This window comes from Melopsittacus undulatus, chromosome 11 (assembly GCF_012275295.1).
Source record: "Melopsittacus undulatus isolate bMelUnd1 chromosome 11, bMelUnd1.mat.Z, whole genome shotgun sequence".
Lineage (NCBI taxonomy): Eukaryota > Metazoa > Chordata > Aves > Psittaciformes > Psittaculidae > Melopsittacus > Melopsittacus undulatus.
In genome coordinates this window covers 16355084-16381756 of record NC_047537.1, presented here as the reverse complement: position 1 = coordinate 16381756, position 26673 = coordinate 16355084, and the positions used below count along the sequence as shown (strand labels likewise).

At 40.8% G+C, this 26673-nt stretch overlaps 1 protein-coding gene across 1 annotated transcript in view; it reads left to right on the top strand.

Annotated features, from left to right (window-relative positions):
• The window catches only part of COX10 (cytochrome c oxidase assembly factor heme A:farnesyltransferase COX10), a 102271-nt gene that overhangs the window by 8873 nt on the left and 66725 nt on the right, over positions 1-26673 (top strand). Inside the window, exon 4 of the mRNA XM_034067675.1 lies at positions 1233-1357. Coding sequence (XP_033923566.1) covers positions 1233-1357 — 125 coding nt within the window. The remainder of the gene's footprint in view (positions 1-1232; positions 1358-26673) is intronic.

The window sequence follows — 26673 nt, the reverse complement described above, 5'->3', positions numbered from 1 at the left end:
ATGGATTTAATACTTAGAGAAAAGTTTTGATGAGCAGCAAGTTTTCTTCACTGTCTTTTTAGGATTAAATCTTAAGGTTCTTATGCAGTTCTTAAAAGTGGCACTTGACATGTGCATCCTTGCTGTGACATTTAAGTTTTCATCTCAAGTAACTCTACTTAGTAGATAATCCAAGTATTTTCAGTCAGCCAAGGTTATTTGTCATTTAACTCCAGACAAACAGGAGACTTTGTAGGAATCAGGAAGATCAGAATGTTTTGCTGCTTTGATTTGAGCTAGCTGATGTCTGGAGCAGTAATTACACGTAGAATATAGTCTAAATACTTTCTGTTTCATAACTATTAATTTCAGATCGCAAGGTTCAAGGTCCTAGCAAGATATTCAGTATGCTTGCTGACTTTATAGTATAAGAAATTTTTCATGTCAATCTACTTCTAGCCAAAAGTGAGGTTCATAAGACCTGTTATTTGGGTAATTACAATTTTAGGATTGATAACTCAGATAACTTCCATTTGAAGGGTGTGATTTGCAGTACTGTACTAAGGTTATAATTTTAGATGACAAAAGTGGATTTTTATTAATCCACTCAAATTTTAAGGGATTTAAGAGTTGCTGGGTCCGTGTGATGGTGTGTTCATGCCTTCTGCCTGATGTGGGCTTGTCAAATGGGAACGGTGTGAGGAGATACTTGTACAGTTAGCTTAGTGGCTTCACCAATGATAGCCTACATGCCCTGAGTCTCTTTTTGACTCTCTGCACTCCTTAAGTTCCTGCTATAATTTGATGTAAATTATAAGCATAATAAATGCTTATCTCTCAATTCAGGGTTTTTCTTACTGTTGTTCCTCCATGTTGGACTTTGCAGTGGCATATGAGTTACTGGTGCAAGTGTGTCTCCTGTATGTGTTGTATAAGGCAGTTTGATCCTGTAGCAGATCCATAAAATAGGAAATACAGAGACACAAGGTTTATTCTCACCTCTTCTACTAATGTGCTGATGCTTTTGAGTTTCTCATTTCATCCCTGACAGTTCTTCTCATCTTTGACTTCTTTATGTAGGGTATTAATATTACTTGTAGGCAGTTCCTGGAGCTACTTTGATCCGTAAAAGTAAGAAAAAGTTAATCTCCTCAAGTGTTCTTTTGGGGTTTAAAAATACTAACTCTAGTGATATGTGCAAAAGAGTCAGTTTTTTGTTGATGCTCTGAACTGTGTTCTTGCATGTGTTGCAGCTCTGGTTGTAAGCACAGCATCTGCTGGCTTTGCCATGGCCCCGGTCCCATTTGACCTGACCTGCTTCCTGCTCGCATCCCTTGGAACTGGACTGGCATCCTGTGCTGCCAACTCCATCAATCAGGTCAGTCCGTTTTTTCGTCTGTACATCAAACTGGTGTCATCCTGGTTTCTGAAATGCTGCCAAGGAGTGTAAATGTGTGGCTGGGAGTGCTGTGCCTTCAGCTGCTGCCTGAGCTCTTGAGCTGTTAAAACTGACACCATGAAAGGAATATATGTCTGAGATCTAAAGTATAGTTGCTAGGCACAGTGTGTTTATTCAGAATGGAGTTGATGAGGTTTTAAGCCTCCCAATAATAATGTTTATCTTGATAATACTAACCCTGGGTCACTGAAAATGACATAGGAAGAACTGTGTAATTGGAGTATAAGAATAGCCATTGGGGCTGTGTGGCGTTATGGGCTTGGTTCTTTGGTTGTGTTATTGTATGACCTTGTCAGATCTATCCAAAGAATGTCTCAGTGCCCCTTTCTAAATGTCTGTAGTGGGACTTTGGTGAGGTTTGTGTGTTTCTGTTCAGGTTGGAATTGGGGCATCTCCTGTTATAAAACATATTGGAAGTCTCCATCCATGTTTCATGGTAGAGATCATAGAATCACAGAATCCCAGGTTGGAAGGGACCTCAACGATCATCTGGCCCAACCTTTCTAAGCAGAACATGACCTAAACTACATGTCCCAGTACCCTGACCAGCTGAATCTTTAAAGTGTCCAGTGCTGGAGAATCCACCGCTTCCCTGGGCAGATTATTCCTATGGCTGATTGTTTTCATTGGGAAAACTTTCCTCTTGAGTCCTGGGAGTAACTTGTGCTCATCACCTCTCGTCTTTTCCATGTGAGTCCTTGACTTCCAGGTACTTAACTTGAGCTTCCCTGCATGTGTGAACATGCCTGTGGAGCTGATTGCAGGATCTATCCTGCAATCCAGTTGTGAAACAAACCTGCTGTTAGGCTGTTCCTAAGTCCCAAAGGAGAATCTTAACTAGTCATCAGGTACCAGCACTTGTGGTGTTGAACTGAGCTGTAAAGCATAGTATCCACAGTCACTTTTATTGCTTAATGTGGCCTGGAAGAAGAAGAACAGTAGCAGTGCTGCCTTTGATAATACTTCATGGTTTCAGCTATCACTTGGAAGATGGGGAAGGCTGAGTCCTGGGACCCCACTAGTGGAACAGGGCATTCCTTTGCTCTACATCCTGGAGTTACTTTTTTGAGTTGGGCTCTTTGATGTTTACACCTTGTAACCCCTCTGTGGTAGGCACCTGATATGCTTTTTGAGATTGCACCCATATGCACACACCTTGCTCAGGCTGAAGTAAGCGCAGGTTTTATGTTTGTGGATACTACTGCTCTAAGAGGAGTATTACTTACTGCTTGTTTAGAGACTCGTGTACAACTTGTCTTTCTTGAGAATTTGATAGATCTTCCTAGAGATGATATTCATGCAGAAGGAACTAATTTTCTTTGTCTTCAGCTTCCATGTATTGCTGCTCAGGATTGTATTTTGTCTCAAAAGTAGCCACTTCTTAAACTTTTGGAAGCCACATTTTAAAATCTTGCTATTTAAAATCGCAAGCTGCTTGGGAGTACCAGGAATCCTGTGCTATGATTTGGAGCTTGACACTTTTGATGCTTTTTGGGATGGGAAAGGAAAGTTAGGAGTGTGGTAACTGTGTGCTTGGGCTCATAATTCACCATTTCCTCATTGCTGTCTCACTCTAACAACAGCTGTTAATACGCTGTTAAATAGAAAATGTTGCTTCAGCCTCACAAAGTGTAATGTGTCTGTCTGACTGTGTCTGTCACAGTCTCAACTGAGGGCTGTAAGTTTGTGCTCTCGCTCATGTTGAGCTACTTGCTGATGTAGATGGGCCTTCGAGGCAACTCTTCCTAAGGAAAGCAAAGTAGAATTGCTGGTAAGAAAGCAAAAGAAAAGAGCTGTGGTCTATGACCTTGTTTATCAATGGATCTTTTAAGTCCATGAGGGTCCCTTTCCAAGTGCTGTTGGTGCTGTGTCTGAATTGGCTGGGAATTTCATTTTCAATAAATAGCTTAAACTTGGGTATCTGTCTCGACCTTTGGGAAGGAGCACATTTGACTTGGAACTTCCTTTATTGCTACTTTGCTCTGTCCATTGCTCCCCATACGCATCCCTGTCTCTGGCAGCTCATGACTCATGTTTCCCTTGCTGCTCCTTGCGATCCCTTAAGGACCTTTTTATATGATAACCGTCTTTCCGCTTCCCATATTGCCATAAATCTGTACATCTTTAAGGGCAACTTGTCTTTCCCACTCCTCATTTCCCTGATAAATCTGTGTGCACGATTTACAGTCCTCAAATATGTCGTGGGAAGGTAAAGTGTCGATTGTGTAAAATTCTTTCCCTATGATTTAGGACAGGATGTGAGGAGCCTGGTCCTGTGAAAGTGTAATAGAGATTTTGTGATATTCATAGCAGTATTGATACAAACTTTTAACTGTTCAAATTCTGTGGTTTGGGGTTTTTATTCTTCTCTCAACCACTTTATTTTAGCAATCTGTTAGGAGCTGAGGTCTGTTTACCCCCATTGAACTAAGTTCAGTTTAACTATTTAAGTTAAATTTAACTATTTCAGTTGAATTAGCTACTAAGAGGGAGTCAGGGCTATGCCAAGTAATGCACAGAGACACAGAAGTCATGGGGTTATTTCTTTACAAAGTTGGTCTAAAATAACCTTTCCGTGCTCACTTCCTCTCTTGATTTCAGATGCTGTGTCACGCTTGAAACACATTTTTCTTTCTCCTAAGTGCAAGAGCTAGAAAGTTACAGAGTGGAAGTTCTTGCCCCACTTTCACTCTCCTTAACGTGAAAGCAGTGATAAAAAATGATGTGAGTTGCCAATGTTGTATTTTTCCATTGTTTCTAGAAGTAGAATCTGAATATTTATAGAATCATAGAATCACAGAGTGGTTTGGGTTAGGAAGGACCTTAGGATCATCTAGTTTCTACCCCCCTGCTATGGGCAGGAATGCCTCACTCTGGACCATGTTTCCCAAGGCTCTGTGAAGGCTGGTCTTGAACACTGCCAGGGATTGAGCATTTACCACTTCTTTGGGCACTCTGTGCCAGCGCCTCAGCACCCTTAGAGTGAAGAACTTCTTCCTTATGTCTACCCTGAACTCCCCCTCTTTCAGTTTAAACCCATCACCCCTTGTCCTATTGCTATAGTCCCAAAGCCAAAGGTGTCTATTTACAAACAAATTTCACAACCTGTAAAGTAAATTCTAGCTGTGCTTTCCAATGCAAGTAGAAGTAATCTGGGTTTATGACAATTCTGTGAAATGAGATAGCTATTTTCAGGAAGATGATGACTTAATTTTTGAGGAGGAAATGGCAGTGAAAAGCTGTTTGAACATATCCTGGAGAATACAAAGTCCTTGGGCATGAGCTTGTATTAGGGATAAATATGGTGCATGTTCTACAGCAAGGGCATTTCGGAAACATTTGTGTAGCAAATGTCAAGAAAAGTATCTTGGAGTAATTTATGTTAGACAGTAGTTTGAGAGAAACAGGATCTCTCAGGCTGGTGGAAAATGTTATGAATTCTGGGGATCTGAATAAATATTGGAGAGTCCTTGGGTTTTCCTGGAGAGCATGTTGGCTCTATGGGCTCTAAGGGAGTAAAATGCAGCTGGAAGGTGCCAAAGCAAAGATAGTGTTTTATTTCTCTTGTCCTCTCCCAGCAGTTCTGCCTCTGCCTCACTCCTTCGTATCACAGTACTTCAGAGTTGTACTTCACACCTCATCTAGCATTTTAGTGGCATGCTAAGCCAGTGGTCCCTGGTTCTCTTCCACATCACCCAACACCACGTTACATCCTCCAGCCCTTCAGTATTGTACTACAACATGTCACCACTTCTCAGTCCCACCTGCTAAAACAGCTTTCCTCTTTTTTTCCCTCTTTTTCTTAATGGCATTCTTTCTTTTTTCCATCAATGAAGTAACTTAAAATTCTTTTGGACAGGTGTTCTTTATTGCTCTTCTATCTTTTCTAACCAGTATTTTACAGTGGGTTTTAATAATAAAACATTAAAATCACTTAATGCATTTACCAAGGAATAGATTAAGGCACACTTTACTGTAACATTGCTAAGCTAGCCAAAACCTCTGGAAAATCTCATTACAAGAGATCAGTCTTATTAATTGCAGTTGTGGTAAGGAAGTGGAGATATATGTTGTGGTGTTTCATCTTGTAAACATGGTGTTTGATCATGTAAACTGCATGTTGATCCTGAACAAATCCAAGAATCATTTCTATTTCATACTGTTCACTCTCCTGACTCTTTCAGTGTTGTGTATTGGTATGGATACACGAGAAGGTGTTTTACCTTAGTGTTATTCCTTACAAATGACAAGAAAAGAATAATGGAACATTGAGTTTCTGACTGGTGAATACCAATTTTGTAACCATTCTGATACTGTACTTCTGCTGTTATAGAAATGGAGTTGGAGAAAATGATATTAACTTAGTTGATAATCTTTTTCGTAGCATGGGGTTTTTGATGATTTTTGAAAGCTGACTCAAGTTTCAAGGAGTAGAGCTTTACATTTATATTATGGAGAAAACACATCGTTTTGGAGACTTCTAAGATACTAGTCTTTGATTTATGGAGAAGGAGATAAAACATGAAGAGATGTTTACAACACAATACACGGCATTAAAATGTTAAAGGAATCATATACACGTTTTATATGTCAAGTACATTCTTGTGTAGCTGCAGCACAGTTAAAAAGTGGGAGAGAGCTATAAAGATGAAAGCAGGATGTTTAAAATGGTTTTAGCTCAGTAACTGAGAGATAAAATTATGTGGTTGGATTTGACTGATGGTACCTTGGAAAGGAAGCAGACTGGCCTGAATATCTTGGATTTGATGATCATAAAGGTCTTTTCCAGCCTAGTTGATTCTATGATGCTATGATCTTAGCTGAAATTAGAGAGCTGAAAGTAAGTATAGTAAATATGTTAACCAGAATGAGAGAACACATGTAAGGTCAGTTAACATCCCTGTGCCTTCAGGGTCTGATCTGATGGCTGTGTTTTGCTTGTTGTGTCATCCTTTCTTGACAGTGATGACCCCTTAGAAGTGTAGCTGTCATGGGTGGGAAGGATGGATTTGGTGTTAAAATAAAGGAGTGAAACTCAGGATCTGAGTTCAGTTGCCAGCCCATGGACCCTGTGTGTGATCTTTTGTATTAAGACAAACTGTGATGGTCATTTGGCTTCTGCGGTGATTTACTTAGCACCAGGCTAAGTAAAGTCCAACTAGACCAGCTTCTCCTTCAGTTCGTTTTGTACCTCCATTGCTGTAGGTGAAGCTGTAGTTTGTTGTACCGATGGTGTCAAGTCAACATTTTTACAGGTACTTTTGAACATATGGGTTAATCAGCAATACTTGGACTCCAGGGATTAAAACGGGCAGGTTGATCCAATTCAGATAAACAGTTTATACCATAATTGCCTAGCAAAGTGTCATCAGTTGGAGTCATGCTATTGTGCTTGTATTCCTGCATTCAACCATAATGACTTGATGTTGTTGTGTATTTGTAGCTTTCTGTACTACCTGATGTTTGAGGTCATGTAATAGGATGCAAGGAGTAGGAAAAAGTAAGTTTGCTGGTTTTCTGACTTCTGAAGTAAATGTTGGGAAAGAACGTGTGGCACTCATTGTCAGTCCAACACCTTGTTCCCCTCTCAAGATATATTGGCTGTAACTGTTCTAGTTTGCTGAGCCAGTAAAAACTGTAATTCATTTTTCAAGCAGGGGAAAAACCCACCATGAGGAATTAGTTACTGTGAACACCTGCATCGCTGGGAGGAGGAGGGTGGTGCTTGGGAGATGTGCCGCCAGCTTCCATGGTGGCACCGAGTCTTCTCCTTATCAACCCCACATTTTGTTGCAGGCTTGTCAAGCAGTGACAGTGATGATTTGATGTGAATGAGATACAGCATCTGAAATAGTTTTTAAGTATTAACTCAACCCTTCTTGGCCGCTGCCCCATCAGACAGCTTTTGGGAGCGCGGAGGAAGCTGGGAGGTTTATACGTGGTTGGGTTCCATTGATCTTGTGAGCATGGAGGGGTTTTATTTGTATCTTTTGTTTATGCAACTTTTATGAACAGTCTGGGTTTAGCTTGGTAAGAGGCCCTGCAGTGCCACTTTTTTCTCACTTTCCCCGTCTGAGAGATGTTTAATGCAGGCTTTTGAGCGTAGAAGTAAAACTGTTTTACACTGAACTATCAGAATCCAAGTAAACTGCTTTCTGTGGCTGTGGAACATAGTGATGTGACTTTAGGAGTTGTGTTCCTTTCACAGAGTGTTTACTGGTATTATCACACCTAAACTTTTCTGACTAAATTCATGTTTTACTGAATGTCTGAAACTAGGTAGTGGGAACCTTTTTATTAGGATGCTAACAATATTAAAATGCTCTCATTCAGACCCAAGTTGGAAGAAATGAGCCCTGTCAGGTCATCCAGTCCACCTCCACTCCATGCAGGAGTTTTTTGCCAAGTAATCCCCTCAAATTCTGTCTTGTTCACTTTTGAAAGCTCTGGAAACTTATTTTCTTTGTATTGCCTCTTCCCCTTGCAGATTATCCCACTTCTGTGTTTGAATGGGAGAACTTGTTTTAAATGCCAGCAAGATCTGCTCCGTACAGCATAGTTGAAAAAATCAGATAGTTGAATGATTAGTTTAGAGTGATTTAGGAAGATCCTAAAATGGCTTTTCAAGGTTTTAGGTTTCCAAATCAAAATACTTCATGCCTAGCTAATAACACCTTTCCCTTCCTGCGTGCATCCTGAAGGAGTCCACTGGCAGGCGCTTCCCCTTTTGGGCTGGCAATGGAGAGTGAGTCAATCAGCCGGCACTCCTGGTTGTTCATTTGAGATTAACACCTGATGCATCTCTGTCTCTCTCTGAAGTCCCCTTTGTTTTGACTGAGCAGATTGCCTGCAGCAGGCGGCCTTGCCTTTCATCTGCCCCCCCCCAGCGATCAAAAGATTGTCAGGAGTGGTTATTAAAACCTGGTGTTTAAGTCTGGAGTACAGGACTGTCAGTGTTGGAGGCAGCCTGGGATGTAATTTACAGTATATAATAAATACAAGAGAAGTGCAACACTGGAAGTCTATCTTGTGCTCTAGAGTGTGCTGATATATGCTGCTTTGATATTTTAACTGCTAGGCAACCTTCATTAGTGGTCACTGAAGATCATAACTTATGGCTCCGTCAGATGATTCATAATTGCAACAGTTAGATCAAGTTAGCCTGTAGGAATCCTTGATATCGAGTAGGACTGGCTCAGCTTGTGAAGATGTATTTCATGAGCAGTGAAAATGATGAGCACTAATGAGAACCAACCTCTAAAGGACCGATAAATTTTAAATGCAGAGATTAGCTTTGCAAAGCATCAATTATATGAGCTACAACTGAAACTTGATACAGGGTCTTGGAAAAATGTTATGAATTAATGCATACCATTGTTGGAAGAAATTCTCTTTCCAATATATACATATTGTGTGAGTACGTGAAGAGTCTTGGAAAGAAATTGGATGCCTTCCCATAGGCCTGGAGGGATAGGCACTTATACCCCAGTCGCCAAAATGTGATGTTCATCAAAGACAATAAAACTAAGGAAAAGAGCATCCTTTTTTACTACTTTGCCTCCCTCTGTGGTTTCATTATGAGCATAGAACTTCAGGTTTTAGAGGAGTTCAAATCAAAATGTTTTGATTTGATTCTTTCTCTTATGTTATATTAGGCATATATTAAAATCTAACAAGAAACACAAAGCGTGGATAAAAAGGTATATTCAATTTAGTCAGTAAAAAGCACTATTTAATGTTGTGCCTCTTCTTTAGGGTTCATCATGCTTTTGGATTTGATAAAGACATCTTTTCTGTAGATTCACAAAGTGAGAGTGTCCTGTTGGTTGTTCTTTAGCTAACAGGATAACCAGTTGAAGTATTGGATGCACACTTTCTTTCCCTGGTTGTTTTTGTTGATGACCAGTTTATGTCCTAAAGGAACATCAGAAATTGGGTAGGATGGTAAAGGGAATATTATGGAGCAGATGTAACTGTGGGAACTACAGCCTCCTCTGCACTGCCAGGACAGCAGAAGAGCCCTGTGGTCCTGCACGTGATTTCTCCCCAGCTGAAACTCCATTCATCTGTATGGGCCTTGGTGATAGACATGGTCTGAGAGTGAATACAGAGAACATTCCTGTGGTTATTCTGAAGTATCATTCTGATGGACAGGAGGTTTCAGGTGGCAACTGCAGAAACTTAACTTCTGTGCACACATGAATCCTCAAGGTGATGCGTTTTGAAGCTCAGGAAGTTTTGTGTCACTAGCACTGCACTAAAGGGTTCTCTGGAAATACTGGGGGCAAGTGAGGTAGGGGAAAAAGAAAGAAGTAATTTAACTGAATGATTAATTGTCAGGAATACTTCAGTGGTGTGGGGTTCCCTTTAGATCCAATGCCAGATTTCCCCTGGAAACCCTGATCACAGCAGAACAAAGGCATTTCAAAGGACTGAAATGATGGAATGTGGAGAGAGCACTAGACAAAAGGGAAAACCTAGTACTTAATAAGATTTATCTGGCCTTTTGATCCATAGGGGTATTGCCTTTCTAAGCTTAGAAAAGGAGGAGCAAAAATAACTACTCTTTCTTTTTGTCAGTGTTTAAATACATGTTTTGATGTTTTCCAAATAACTGAGAATTTCTCCATCAGTGCAAGTATTAAATCCTGATCTTATTAGGTAATTAGTGAAATGTCATTTTCTTTTTGTAGCTTTAATGGTGTTTTGTATTCATCCTGTTTATTGCCTTGAGTTAGACTCCTGACACTTTCAAACCCAGCAATCCAGTGCTTTGTGTGCTGTGCTGTATGAGGAATAATGAGTATGCAGTGAAGTATGGCTCACAAGGGTTAAAGAAAACGATTTCCTGGTTCCCTGAACCAGCCTACCAATACCATTTCTTTAGGGAATAGCTCATGGAAACACAAACCCAGAGCATTCTAACAGTCCCTTTCCTTTTGAATTATTTGAGGGTTTTCTCTTCCAATTTCCATTGTTAAAAATGCTACGTAAATGCCATGAGTTCAGATTCTGCTTTGTTTTCGTGATGTTGGGTGGGATTTATGTGCAGTGAAATGGAGTAGAAGTCCTCTTTCTTTACTCTCATATGACTCTTGTTGCTGTTAATACAAAGTTTTACTCTTTGTCACGCACTCTGGTTATCAACAGCTGTGGCCATGAAGAGTGGAGCTAGGACAGAGTGCTGGTCATGCTTTGCAACTAGCATTGGGAAAGGCAAGTAGGGTTGGAGCAAGCACTCACAATCTGGTTTGTATGGGCTGCAAGACGGACATTTACCTGATGTGGCTTTTGACTTAACTGTTTTTTTTGCAAGATCTTACAGTAAAGCCTAGTGCAAAGGTGATTCTGCTTACCTGGTCTGCCAGAGCTCAGTAGTGGGTTTGGGGCAGGGAGGTCTCCCAGGGAAAACACCTTTTTCTGTGTTGTGGCTGAAGAGGAAGAAGGAAGAAGAGAATACCTTAGTTAGACGAAAGAGATGTGGAGGGTCTTTGCACACCTTTTCCTGGTAATGAGTGAAGGAGCAGCAGCTATGGATGTTCCCCACTAGAAGTGGAAAGGATCTTATGTACTTGCTAGGACTGCTGAAACTGTGAGGTTAAAGAGGTACACTATTTATTAACACTGAAACCTTTGTTTTCTAGGGACTTTTCATGTGTGGAAGCTCAGAGTTAACTGTGTTTCAGGTGCCTATAGGGGTCTGATGCATATGAAGCGCAGCTGTGAGTTTGGGTGAATATCTCTGTGTCCCATGCAATTACTAACATTAGAAGGTTTGATGACAATGTAGCATGAAGTGCGTAATTATTTCAGCTCTTGTTTCCTTGGTTATGTTGATCCTTTTTAATTGTCTTTACATAGAATTAAACTGTCCTGGTAGTTTGTCCGTTATCACAGTGACATTATTCTGTTGATTTTTCCTTCCATCTCCATAAGGAGTTTGTTGGAGAAGCACCTCTAGTGTTGTTAGGGTTGCTGGTCACTGAGAGTGTGACCAAGGGCTCTCTGACAGAACTAATGCACCAATAGGTGGGTTTGATTCCAGTTTTGGCAGTCATGTGCTCCCATGTCAGTGGTATGGCATTTAAACATTGGAGTTTTGAAGGCACCATAACAGGTCTCTGAAGTGGCGTCTGTGCATCACAGCAGATTGAAGTTACAGAGACTCCTTCCCTTTGTATCTGTGGTGGTAGCACAGAACTTTATTATTCAATATCTGTGTTGCAATAGTGTCTCGAAAGTCTGGTGATTTTCCAGCATAAGAAGCTAATCATGTGTGTCCTGCCGAGTTTGCAGTCTGGGAAGTTACAGAGTGTGAAAGTATGTGGGTTTGCCTTTAAAAACCAAACCACTTCTCTGAGTTACATACCATAGTTTTCCAGGGGAGCATAGAGGGAAGATTGAAAGGCGAGTTGATTAGTCTGTAGAAATCAGAGAAGGTAGTTATTGTCGTGAGAGATGTAGTCCTGAATGGAAACAAGCTGCATTAAGCATGTAAAAACTCCAGGACCATCCATCTTCTTTTTGGACGTGACTTAACTGAACCTTGGAAGTGCTGGAGGAAGTATTAAGGTTTGTCAAAGCTTGTGTGTGTTGATGAGGCTACTTACCAGCATCAGCCTAGCATTTGTTAGAAGTCAACACACATCACATCCCAGGAGAAACAAGGAAGTCATTGAGAGTTGATTTATGCTGATTAAAATTCTCGCTCCTAAAATGCTTTTTTAATTTTCCCCTCTCTTTCTCCTCATGGATTGAGTTAGATTTGGCTCTAAGGCACTAGCAAGGTATGTTGTTTGATTCTTGGAAGCGTGCCTACGCCATGCAAGAGGTTTCCAATCTGTGATCTGCCTGATTTATGGTCGGATGAGCACATGTGGCATGTACAATATCGATGCTGCCAACTCTTGGGGCATTTGTCAGTTGTCCTAAAAGGATCTCTTCTACCCACAGTTGCTGACGGCTGGATTTTTTTGGTTTAAGATTTGTCATGCTTTCAGTAGATGGGCGTCTGATGCGTTCCTTGGGAAGGTGGAGAAATGTATATGGATTTCTCCACAATTCCTTGGATTCTGGTGGGAAACAGTCGTGCAAATTGCACCAAAAACTCAGCAGTATCCCCAGTGGGATTCTAACACTGGTATGACTAGAAAGCTGTAGTAAATTCTTTTGAACATTTTTATTTGTAGTGTCGAATAGCCATTTACCACTAAGTGACTTTTTAAGAGGATTCTAAGCGTAAGCTGTTTAATGAACGAGTAAACCACAGCTCTGGGCAGTAATCCATTTCTTCTGTTCTTTATGAGATCTGTATGGAAACTGAAGGAGGAGGTTAGTTTTCAATCCCAAAATCATGAGGAGCATCATCCAGATTAAAAAAGCACGGGACATGTTGGAAGTATCACTAAAGTAGGGCAAGAAATAAAATGGGACACGTGGATGGAAATGTAAGAGTTGTAGCAGCTTAATAATAATATAAGCCTTGACTTGAAACCAAACATGTTTGCAAATCTCTGGTTTGATGTTCTCAGGTCACTAAATGCTAACTCTGTCAGGATCTCTATAGATTATGTAAATTTTGAAGTAAACCAGACTTCTAGAAGATGAAAATCAGTCCCTATAATCCTCCTTTTAAGACTTCTTTCTTATTACGGTCGAGATTTATGTTGATGCTCCTAACAGAGACATGACAATCTGTTTTAACTTCAGAGAGCATCATAAAGGTGATGGCATTTGAAAGCAGGCTGAAGAGCTCAGCTTCAAACTCATTTTTTATGTTCTGAAATGAGATACTTTTAAAAATAATCTTTTACAAGATGCATTAAGGCTTCCAGTGCCTTGTGTTTACTAAAGGGCAGTAAAAGCCAAATATTATCTTTGAAGGGCATCCTTTATAAAAATGTTTATCTCAAGTAGCCTTAGGCAGTGAGGGAACTGAGTTGGAAATACAAAACAAAGTTGCAGTGAAGCAGAGGCCTCTGCTGTGTTTGACTGGCTGCTTCAGTTAGTTACTGCTCCATTCCAAGGCCTTTCTGCTGGCATTCCCAGCAGTGGGAGTGTGGGGGCAGAGGCAGCCCCTGGTTCCTCTAGGCTGTTTCTGTTCAATTCTTCTCACTCCCAGGAAAGTTCCTGTTGCTTTGTGAATAAGTAGCAGAGCACTGTCTGGAAGGGACAAATACAAACTATCACCTGGCACAGTTTCAGCAGTAACCTTGAACTACGGTCTGTGTGTTGGGTTCACATTCTTCATCCTTGATTAAAGTCTTCAGAGTGAGGACCACTCCTGGTGGAAATCATTCGTGCCCCCTCTGTAAGATAATGGTTGATTTTAACTCCCTCCCAATCTAGATGTTTCTGAAGTTTCTTTTGAAGCAGGACCACGAGGTGATGCAGAGGCGTGTGAGTGGGGCAGGTTTTGTAGGGAGAGTGAAAGTAGTTTATTAGAAGTACTGCTAGAGTCAGAGAAAACTTATAACCTATAAAGCACGAGCTTTCTTCAAGTCGTCATGCAGATGTTGCATAGCTCTGGTCATGTGTAAGGACTAGTCATCTTGGACTCGAAGAGCTGATTGTGTGCCAGGTATGTGTAAGAATAAATCAGTGGGATTAATACAATGCCATAATTAGGCTCCAAATAGCTTTTAGTAGATGACAGTGAGACAGAGTGTGATAAAGGTCTGTAGAAGCTTAACTGGCAGTGATAAGATGTTTAGGAAATAGTTATTTACTGTCTCTTGAAAACAAGAATGAGCTTTTAGCAGAAGGCAAGTTAAAACTGAACTGAAGGAGTCTGCAGTTAGAGCGGGGCTAATTGGTACAAGAGATTTGGGTGACAAAGGTTTTGGTGATGGTGCTCCCATCTTCTTTGATGTCTTTGGGATGTGCTTTGTGTATTTCTCAGTATCATTTTAGTTCCTAATAAATGAAATGACATTGAGACACGCAACTGAACACCAGATTTAAAACCCCAACCAACCAAAAAAGCCCCAAATCGCTTCTGAAAATTAAAGGAGCTGCTCAGCAAATTACTTTTCTATCCAAAAATCCCCCCTTTGCTTTCACTTGACCTCCAAAAGCTGCTTTGCTTCTGCTGTTGTTCCTGCTAACCTTTTGTGCTTGGAGAGCTGGAACCTCTGGATTTCACTGCGAGTGCATGGGTGGTTTTTGTCTCTTCTGTTGCAGGTTGTGCAACTTCTGTGGTTTATTTTTGTGGTTAAAAGCAAAGGTAGGAAATGCTGATTTTAGTTATTTGTCCCAAAGAGAGAAATAAAAGAAAAAGCCAAGTGCTTAAGTGCTTTGGAATGAAACGTATTTATCACAAATGGCTCTTTGCATTGCTGGAGAATGTGAAGAAGTAGTGCTTGGGGATGCTCTTGGAAGAGCTGCCCTTTTCAGTGGGATCTGGAGCAGAACTACAGTAGAAACGGTTGGTTACATCTAAAAGTAGGCTTTCCCTGTTTTCTATTTAATTCTCTGTTGCTGGGGAGAGTATCAGATTTAAACCATGCTTCATGCAGTCATGGTAGATGTTTCCCCTTTGGTTCCTTGCCTCTCTTTCCAAGAATGCTTCTCCATAGGGGCCAGAATTGTGGAATATTTCCTTAAGCCACTTTGTCCACGGATCGGGGTCTGTTCTTGGTGATAGATATTTCCATGTGTAATTGTGACTACCCATAACTTCCAAAGTTATCCCATGACATGGTCACTGTTTACTTTTGATACCTTCACATTTGCATCCTCAGTGCAGAAGATGTTTTCCTCTGTGTCTCCAGAGCTGCTTGGTTGGGGATGTTTTATAAGAGCCTGTGAGTAACGTGTGAGTGGAGTTCTGCAGGCGACAGTCGTTGCATTTCAGCAAGTGGCATTCACTGTGATAATGCGCACAGCTCCTCTTTGTGAAACTCAAGTCTTTTTAACATCACCACCTTCAAAGACAATAAAAATTCCAGTCTGCATTTATCTATTCCCATGTGAGGAGTTACTGCAGTGTATATTGTATCATTCCATGTGAAATTCTTCTGCTTAATAGTCTCATTTATACACAGTTGTCTGAGGTCAGTTTTCCATTTTGCAGTTGTCAAACAGCTGTCAAATTAAGAGACCAGATCCCAAAGTTCATTTACATTTTATGCCATTCTTTGGGTGCCTGTTTCATATCTTAATATAACTAATGATTTATCTACATATCTGAGTTGTCTTTCTGCACTTGTTTTTCACAGATGTTCACATCCTCTCGCTCCTCAAGAGCAGCCCTTAAAGTAAAACTAACTTTTATGTGTGTGGAGGCTTTTTGTTACACAGTTAAAGGCAGGCAGAACTCTGTCTTCAGTGCAGGCAATGTAAATGAAAACGGCTCAAATTCTGCCTTTTATTAATGGTAATTTGAATTTTGAGCTGAAAAGATGTGGAAAAAGTTTAGAACTGTATTGCTAGAAACGACAAAAGCGAAAAGTCTCCATTTCATTTGTGTATCGTCGGCTTGGGTTAATAATTGGCTTTAGCTATTGATTTCCCCCTTTCACTTTTGATTTCTCGTGCTTCAGTAGGAAACCAAAATTAAAAAGGGCTTTGTTCACAGATCATCTTTGGACTAAAATGTATTCATTTTTCATCCTCGGGAATATCAAAGGCTCTATCCCACGAGCGAGAACACAGCGAGTAAATTGAGTTCTATTTGTGGTTTTGTAGTATGATGATTCTTACGTCGCTGAGTTCCAAGTGTAAATTTATACGGTGAAGATTTAGGGGTTGTTTTCTTATGTTTTTTACCAGTGGTATAATGATCAAAGGAATATCTCTATATATGCCATTGATGTCTTACTACAAAGTACTTAAATAGCCTGAGGTAGCCATCTACTTTATAAAAATTCCTTAAAGACAGGTAGGACCCTTGGGTGTTAAATGCGTATGTCTGAGTTCGGTGTATTTTCAGGGGAGAAAGGCAAGAGAGATACTATTACAGGCCTCAGCAGTTCTCTGTTGCACAGAGCTTTAAAAGGCTCTTTTAAAAGTAGCCTTAAATTATGGTCACTGGGGGAAGTTTGTCTAGGGTACGCTGTGCCAGAGAACGTTTCTGTGCCATTTCAACGTCATTCACTAACCCCTTCAAGAAGTGTAACTTATTTAACCCTTTCTAGGTTTGGGGGGAAGTTCTGGCTTATACACACGTAGTCGTAGCCTCTTTATGTTGTAGAAAGAGACAATTTAAAAACTACTGATACTCCTTTTTGCCAGTTGCTTAAAGACCTTATGCTTTGCTGCGCAAAGGGAAACAAGATCCTTGCTATTTGCTGCGTTTCATAGGCATTTCATAGGCAATTATTAGTCTTTTTGGTTGATGGGATCCGCATTGGGATTGTAATAAAACACAAGTCAATGTGAAATTGGATGCAGACTAGGAGAGCAGATAAAACCAAGTGCAAATTAATGACAGATGTAAAAGTTATTGGTAATAACATAGTCATCTTTTTACAATCTTTTTCCAAACTATATTTTTATTTCAGCAGATGTCACTTGAAATCTTTGGAGTAAATCATCTCTTTGATTTTGATTATGATCTTGAATACTGAAAGTAGCTTAATTGTGATGGGTTCTGACTTATTTATGAATATGGTTTTATACTTGAGGGCAGGCACACAGATCCCAGGCTGCTGAGCTGTTCAAAATGGTAGGATGCAGAGTGCTCCAGATGTCCATAAGTCTCTTTTTATGGCTTGAGATGTCACTAGCATTAACTCCAGGGTCCACAGAGCATCCCAGAAGCTTACAGTCTGTCATTGTCGCAAGGTGGGACATGGGGAGGTGTGGGGCTGGTTTGCTCAACATTCCATAAGGAAAAATGTGGGAAAGTGCAACTTTTCAGTGCTTGTTCAGTGCTGAGCATAAACAGTACCTCTATAAGCAACTGAAAGCAGCCTTCCCCACTTACGTAAATCATAAGCAAGCTTTATTTCCTTAGTTTCTCACATAGGAAGGACCATCCCAGGTCAGGCCAAAGGGCAGGGATTCTTTCTTCATCAAGATTCATTGATGCCCTTCTTGTCTTGGACACACACTGGGTCGTGGGACCTCCTCATTAATCTCTTCCTGGCCTGTTGGCTATCATCAGCACTGAGAGGAGAGTGCCTGATGTGGGAGATTCCAGGAGCTGAGACCTTCTTCTCATCCTCTGTGGAGCACAGGGACAGTGGGCACTCCTGGAAAAGACCAGTCAGTGCCTCCCATTCTTCCCCAGCTTTGCATTGTTGACTGTCCTTCCCCTTTGCATTATTCCTTGAGCTCTCCATGCCATGCTTGTTTGCAGTGGAGATGGAAAAGGGTATTTTGCTTCAGTAGATGAAAATCAGTAACAAAAAGGATATGGTAGTGAGTACTTCAAGTGAAGATGAGCACAGACATAAAGGGGTAAGTCTCCAGAAGATTCTCCAGCAAGTTTAGTATCAGAGCCTCCTTGGAACAAGGATGGAGGTGTCTTTGCATCTGTGAAAACTTTCTGCCATGAATTTGTCCAGTGTCCCTTTTTAGCAGTGGGACAGGCCATGACCACTCACTTTCCTGTTGGTTTTACATGCCATTTATGATCTTACAGACCTCATATTCTCCCTTGCTTGCCCTTTCCCAAGCTAGATAAAACTGCATCTTGGTTCTCCTGCATGGAAGCTGTTCTGTACCTGTGATTGCCTTTGTCTCTTCTTTCTGGGTTTCTCGTTGAGAAAGGGGGAACCAAGCTGCATGGCCTGAGGGTAGAGACAGGGATATAGAATGAATTAAAGTTAAATTAAATTAATTTAATTAAAATTAAAGGAAACCTCTTGGGTCAGTCACAGCAATCGGCTGTCTCTGCTATGGTGCCTTTAGCTTTTGTCTTTCGTGTCATCTTAAAATAGTTTCTGAATAGTGACTGACTCTTTCATAGAACTGTGTGTTCATACCCACTGGTGTCCTTTCTAACAGAAAACAGCTTGGAGCTGGTTGGATTATTTTCCACACATAACATAACATTTTACATGTCTCCATACAGACCAGCCTCTGCCTCTCATTTGGTATCTATTCACCTGGTATTTTGAGGTACTTCTGCAATTCTTTACTATCAGCTTTCACCCTTAAAGGGGTGAACAGCTTAATAGGAAACCTAAGTGGTCTGTCCTATCTGAAATAGGATCTTGACATCTTATTGTTGTGAAGTATATCAACCATCTTTCCCAGGTGGAATTACCTAGCTTTCAAGTGTTGAACTATTGTTATAAAGGGAGGGTCACTGCAACCACCACAGCCTCCTGTTCATGCTGAGAAAAAGAGGTAAATAAGACAAGAGGGAATGGCTTTAAGCTGAAAGAGGGAAGTTTTATATTAGGCATTAGGCAGAAGCTCTTCCCTGTGAGGGTGCTGAGGCGCTGGCACAGGGTGCCCAGAGAAGCTGTGGCTGCCCCATCCCTGGCAGTATTCAAGGCCAGGTTGGATACAGGGGCTTGAAGCAGCCTGCTCTAGTGGAAGGTGTCCCTGCCCATGGTAGGGGGTTGGAGCTGGATGAGCTTTAAGTTCCCTTCCAACCCAAACCATCTTGTGATACGATTCTATGATTCAACTACAATGCGGATGAAGGGAGGCTCAGAGGACTTCACTGTGGTGATTTTAAGATTAATGCATCATATAAGGCATCAAAAATTTGCTCCATGTGTCTGGTTACAAGAATGGTTTGTGCTTCTGAAATCAGACTTTTTCTTTGCTGTTAGTGCCCACTCTAGGATGTTTAATGAGGTAGAGGAGGCGCATACACACTTCAGCTGCCTTCTAGAGCACTACTGCTCTCACCATGTCTTTCTCGCCAGCATGCTGACTTTTCTTATTAGTCTCAAAACAGAAAGTACCTCCTCCCCTGCCCCACTCCACTGAGCAGTTGCATCTGTTTCAGATCTGGAGGATCACTGGTGTGCTCGGAAACTTGTTCCTTACCCCCCCCCCCCGCCTCCTGCAACTATATCACTTGCTCCGATAAAATGTTTTTGGTCCTGTCTGCTGTTCAGTAGTAACCTAAAAGTAAAGAGAATTTTGCATCATAGCTTCCTATCTTCTGTGCTCATGTCCCCCCGATACTTTATTTGTGTTCACAATACTCTTTTAGCTCTCTGTTTGCCTAAAACGGGCCCAAACCTGATGCTAAATCAGGCTAGTGTGTGAACCAAGGGGCCAGCCATTTTCTAGGGAGAAAAAAGCATATATATTAATGACCAAATGTCACTAATTAATGCATCGAGAAGGTTTATACATCTTACATAGACTGGCTTTATTTGTATGGTTAATTACTGAATTTAAAGCTATTAAAAGGCAGGAACATTTTCTCTCATGATTCTTATAGTTTGGCCCTGGAAAACCTGCAAATACACAATACAAACTTGATGCTGATGAATTATTTTTGCACAGATCATAAAATTAATAGTGCAATTTATATAAAAAAGGTATAAATTAGAGTATTTAAATGTTATTTTTATGGCATATTAGGTGGAATTATTTTAATGTAAATGGTTTATTTCAAGGAAACTGTGAAATTGATAAATAAATCTACTCTGTTCCAGTGCTAAACATGTGAAACGTAATCCTCTTGAGTTATACATCCGCAGGCCAGGGACCTTGGATTTGCAATAGGATGTAGGTGCTACTAATGTGTGGAACAGGTGCATGTAATTTAGCTGTAGAACTAGTCAAAATACCTTTAATCAGTTGATGTTAAGTCAAACCATATGGGTCCACGGCTACTTCTCTTGTGCTATCCAATCAGGCATGCTCGGTGCTTTTGGGGATCACTGTCCTGCAGGACCCAGCAGTGGGATGCAGAAAAGAACCAGTTGCTGAAATTTTACTCTTCGTGCTCCAAAGGAACAGCTGCAGGTAGTGTCAGTGTCCAATGGCCCATTTTGACTTTTCTGCTTTGATATATGGGTCAGTTTGGGAGACGGCAGAGTTGTGTGTGATGCCGAAGAGCGCAGACACAGACTAGAGTGTTTATGGGATTGAAGAGCCATTAAAGATACTTCAGCATCAGCCTGTATTAGAAACATAACCAAACCTTGAATGTGGAGAGAATAGGGTGCTTGTCTGGTTGATAGCTTTCAACACTGAATATTCTGTGATATTTTAAAACAGATGCAGTAAAAGCAAAGCATATATATCATGGAGAGATGGAAGCGCTCACCGTACAGGGCGTTCCTGCAACACCTGATGCAGGAGCATTTGGAAATGTGTAGCAACTAGAAAGAACTTCAGTGCTACTCAAGGCATGAACATGTTTTTATGCATGTAAATGGCAAGTTCCTTTCTTGTTCTGGACTACCAGTTTTACCATGTGAACTAGGACAGAAGCAGATTTGCTGGTGCACTGGAGTAGCACGAGCATCCAACACGACCGATACCATCTATGGAGCAGTAAGTGGTTTTGCTTTGTCGTCTTGCAATATGCAGGTTTCTACTTTCAATTGTTGGCAAGTATTTAATTTTTCAGATGCTGTATTTAGCATATATGAATGTTCCCTGTTAGCTGGTGCTGCTGGAGGAGAGTTATTCTGTGGGGCTGTCTTTCTGGGTGGTCCTCCCAAAGCTGTAATCAACGTGCTCACAGCATAACTGGTCAGTGCGGGGCTCAGCACTGCAGATTTATCTTGTGAGATAGCACGGAGCAGAACGTGCCAGCTCAGGATCTGTTCAGGAGCCTGGCTGCAATTAATAAGAACTAACTTTTGAAGCTGTCTTTTTCTTTCATTGTGTTAAAACCATTTGGAACATCAGGTTTTCCCTTTGAAGTTGAATTTCAAGTTCAGGGGCTGTGTTAGCAGCTTTACATTTCTGCAGATCACAGCTTCAAAAACCAGACAATGAATTTACTCCTGAGACATTTGCAGGACTTGTTTTCTTGAAAGCTAACCTTAATTAACATTTAGCTTTGTCTTTAGAGTCTCTTTGGCAATTGATAGCAAGCAAACGCACACAGATATAAAGTTCCTTTGACAGACATTTAAAATAGCCACGGTAGCAAGTACACTATTAAATACCAAAATGCTGTCAGAGTAATTTTCAAGGCAGATGTTGTACATTCTTTTAGCCTTTTACTTAAATATCTTCAAGTCATTCATTTAATGATTTATTCTTTCTTCGGCTAATACAGTATAAAAAACCCCAAATGTTCACTACTGTTATTAAACTGTTTTCAAGCAAACTAACTTGGGAAGCTAGAGAAAATATCCTACACTTAAGAGCTAAGCAGAGTTTAGGACGCCCATAACCGTTGCATATTTGTGCTAAAATCTTTATGGGAAAATAGTTTTTGTTGTTGCTGATAATAGTAAAGAGAAAATATACCCAACCCAGCAAAAAAAAACCCACCAGCAAACAAGGCAGAGCTGTGCTAGTGGGGAGTATGTGCAGGAGTACTGGAATTTCTTTTATGCCCCTTGTGAAAAGATTCCATCTTTATTCTGAGAAGACTTCAGATCGAATGTTCTGGGTAGCAGAAGACATCCAGCGTTTCAAACACACGGCAGCACTTCAGTTGGGTAGACAGCAGCACTAATCACATTAACCCCAGTGTCTAAACTCGGGGCGAATGCGTAATGAGCGCATTGTTTTAGGGGTGCGGAAGGCAGGGCCAGCAGCTCGGCTCCCCGGCTGCGTGAGATGGGAGCAGGGATGCGGCTGCTCCCTCCACTCCCTAAATCTTGTTGGTTCCACCTCGCACTGCAGCCATCAGGCAGCCTCCATTCAAGTGAGGGCTCTCCCTGGGACAGTGAATACTAAGTCAGGGTCAGTTAGAGACGTGCCTGTAGCAGGGTGCTGCTGTTCAGAATGGGCACTTGTATTCACCCCTGGGCTGCTTTTTCCCCGTGTATTTTGTGCATCTCTCACCACTTTGGTTTTTATTTTAAGCAGCTTGAGTGCATTTTACTGTTCCATCTCTATTTATTACTGCAGAGGTTGCTGTATGCCAACATGCCTTTCAGTCACCTAATGCAGTTAAATTGTCGAACGCCTTCTGTTTAACCATTAAACCTCTGTATAACCCCTGTATTTGAGCATTTATGGTTGGTTTTTGAAATCACAATTTAATACTCCAATATCGAGTGTTAAAAACGTGTAGCAAACCGTGCTAGAGAAACATGTGCAAGCTTTACTGATAAACCCACTCCAATCACAAGTGAACCCTGGTTTAAACTCGCGTTGCCACCTTAACTTTATACTGTGTAAAATGTCTATCACAGATCTGTGGTGCAGTCTGGCTGTTTGATTTTTTTCCTTCACATTCTTGGGCAAACATTGTTTCTCCAAGTCAGCCATGTGTTAACCTCAAAAATGTTAGTTTTATGGGTAGTGTTGCCCTCATAAAACAGAAATGAATGGATAACACTTTAAAGAAGTCTGCATAGGAAAAGGAGTTTGGAATAACATTCTGCTCGGACTTTCTTGACTAATTTAAACTACTGTTATATTTTTGGTTAAAGGTTAATGTTCCTTTAATTGGCCTTTTAATCGTACATCTGTGTTTGGTTGGTGGGGGGTGTATCCCATTGAACAACATGCCCTTAGCAGTCCTATTTTTTCCAAGTAATCTCGGGGGATTCTTCCTCCTTTCCTGGAGCCTGCTCTCAGAAGTAATTGCCTCCATGCCTTGAACAGCTTTCTGCCGACAAATACGATCATATTCTAGCAACAGTGTTAGGTAAATTCCAGCATTGGCTTTGAGCTGTTTTGAATAGAGCTTCCACATACCCTTCAGAGTGATTTGGAGAGGGAAGGGGTAAAAAAACTACTTTGATTAGCAAAATGAAGAGGTTGTACCACCTATTTTATTATATCATGTAAAACAGCTGAGAAAATTATTGCTTTCGTGGTATTTGATGTGTATTTATACCTTGTACTCCATTCTTGTGCATAGGATAGTGTGTGTAGTTCATTGTGTTTGGGTTTTCTTTAGGGAAAGTCTGCTTGGACAGAAATCAATGGCAGATTTAACGCTGCCTTTAGCAGGAGCAGGATTTCTCTTACAGAGCTCAAATATGAATATTATTGCATACTACCAGAAAACAGGAGGGCAGTGAACCTCAAAAGGAGGCATTCTCGTAGTAAAAGCACATTTAATTCACCCATTGGCATCGCTGCCAACATGGGAATGGCTTTGATTTTATAATTGCAGTCATCAAAAGTGCTAGGAGACAGTCAACTTAATTTGATTTTTCTCCCCCCCCCCTTAAAATCTCTGCATACTGATGTGCTTGGTGTGTAGCCAGTTTCAGTTTCCCATTGAGAAGCATGTAGCTGCGTTTTCCCTTTGATTGTGTACGTCTTTCTTACATTTGTAAGGGACAGAGAAATGTTTGGAAAGAAAGGAGCCGTATTAGCAGGGAGTCTCAGTAACTTTGTAATGCCTGAAATAACTTCTAAGTGACTTAATGCTATTTATCTGTTATGGAATAATAATCTCTGTGTAACATGAATTAAAACGTGAACTAAATCATTGTCCAAGAAGATGGAAGACTTGAGAAAACTGTGTGGCAATTGCTAGAAATAGACCTTTTAATTACAAAAAGAGTATTTTGCAGTGCATGTATTTTTATGTCTAGTAAACACCAGCCTCTTTCTCGCTTGGAAAACCTGAACAGTTCTGCTTTAGCTCACAGATTTACGATTTGCTTTATGCATAAACCCTGCATAATGATTCATTTATTGTAGGGAATATAGAGTCCTGTAACATAAACAGTTTTCTTTAATGCAGTAAATAAGAATAGGAAGAAAGTCGCAAAGGAAAGACCCGCTCTAAAGCTGTCACCGTTTTCATTCTCAGTAGTGTGGACATCAACGTCTGTGTATTGTACACGTATTTATGCCCACACTGAAAAATTCACATTGCACTCTGGAGTGACACAGGACCATGATTTCACTCTACACATGTTTTCTGTCCACGTCACCGAGTGCCTGACAGTGGCTGTAAGTCCTGCTACAGGTCAGTTTATTACCAATCCACTACTGTGCAGTGTCTGATTTTTCTCCAGTGCCAAAACAGCCTCCAGGAAGCCACATGAAAGTTCAATTCCCCTTCCCACGAGTGTTCTTAATTTATTCCAAAGTCGCATTTCTAATAGTGGTCTGAGACTGCAGCACTGTGTGTGGGTTTTAAATTATAGCAGCAAACCGCAAAGACAAAAAGCCCAGAGCCCAGATTTTGCAGTTTCTGGATGTAAAGCTGACTGGCTTCCCCCGTTTTCTGCTATGGAGAACTTTAAAAGGAGGCTGTCAAAATAACTTAGGATCACAATCTAGGCTGCGGAGTGTGGTGGAGTGAGAAATGATTTCCTGAATAGTTTGGAAATCTTGGTTAAATAAATGTTGTAAGGCACTGGTTTGTTTGGGTTTTTGGTGGGTTTTAACTTTTATTCCCTCTAAGGCAGGGCTAGCAAATGTTTGCGGCAGCTCATACAAGCCCTGTGCTGAAGGGCTTAGGATGCTCCCGGCCTCATGGTTTTGTCCATGCAATGGCTTTTTGCACCAGTGGAGCTGGGGTGGGTTGTGCATGTTGCGCTTGCGAAAGCTGGATCCAGCTTGTTTCAAGCCCAGAGAAATGGGAAAAATCAGTGCTTATGGCATGTGAGCCATGGACCTAGAGACACTGCAAGAAACAATCTTCTGAGTATTTCATGTCTTTTCAGTATGCTTTTAAAACTAAAGGTACATTTCCAGATTGCTGTTTTCAAATGAGCAGTTGCTGTTACAGGGAAAGCCTATTTTCACTGCTTAAACTTCATTCTGTGCTGCTGAAACCTTCTGCATGCTGAGCAGGTAGCATGCCTTTATTGTTCCAGCAAAGAGAAGGAAGAGTTGTTACCTGAGCAGAAGAACTTTGCACAAAGGACATAAACACCCTCAGAAAACTTGCCTGAAGATTATTTTTTAATCTTAAATGTTTTTTTTATTAATAAGTTAGTTTAAAAAGTGACTATATGTGATGAACTTATCGAGTGACTTGTTAAGACTGCTGGTGTGAAAGCTATTGCAGGGCTGTGCTTAACAGATGAACTTTCTCATTCCTTTACTGTTGCTGCTAACGCTGGTACCTGATGCCAGCACTGCTCTGAACCCCACGGTGCTGGAAGAAGACACAGATTGCAACCCTCAGCAATGCTGAATGTGCAAACCAGTGTTTCGCTTTCTAATCACCTTACTATTTGAAATCCCTGATTTAAATCTCCGTGTGAGCACTAAAGGAGGAAAATCATGGGTTGGCTGGGTTAGAATCCCAAAGCCTGTACCTGAGGGAGTGCTGCGGGTGAGGGAGGAAACGTGAGCAAGGCACGTGAGCTGCTGGGAATGGATGTCTTTGCTGTTGGCTGGTGTCAACTCTTAATTCAAGTTAACAGGGGGACTGCATGACACTTGCAGTTATATTTAGAGCACACTGGCATATATTGCTTGCAGGACTTTATTCTTCTATTTTTAATTTATAGAAGCGCTCATCTTCACATCTGGTAACGTTTTCTCATTTTCCAGTAAAGTAACAGTTTTGACTGTTATATTATACAGGATATTATGTATTACGTATTAGTCTGTACTTTTCATAGGAGCCAGCTATACAGACAGGATTTCTGCACTGACTAGCTATTTTTTGAGTGGTTAATGTGAACAATCTTAGTGGGTGTTTCTGAGTGTGCTGGGAGGGAGAGATTAACACTAAAACCTTAAATAATAGCCAGCTCCTTGCAGAATGGGGCGCATGGCTTCAAGTAACAGCATTCAATATCAGCTTCACAAGAGAAAGTTCCTTCCTCTGTGTTCTGACTCATTTATGAAGCCTATTTTCTTATGTGAGAGATAGCATTGCAATGCATAAAAGATGCACCTAAATATTTATCATGTGAGCTGCTATGGTTTTGCTTCTGTTGGATGCTTGCTGGAACAATACTGAATTTTAGATGAGATCTGGTACTCATTCACAGTTCTTTACAAGAGCCATGGTGGAGGATTAAAGAAAGACCGCCTTGTTTATATCCATATTAAGCTCTTGTCTCATGGCAGTTCAATTTATTCAGTCTTTATGCGTTTTAATGTATAAATATTTAGGAATTCAGTCATTTAATCACAGATGAGGAATTCTGAAAATGGTTGAAAAGGGATTTTAAGTTTGGGGTGGAGTGTGTATGTGTAAATACTTGTGTATGCATGGGTAGAAGTGCATACGTGTGCTATATGGGAGTGGGTTT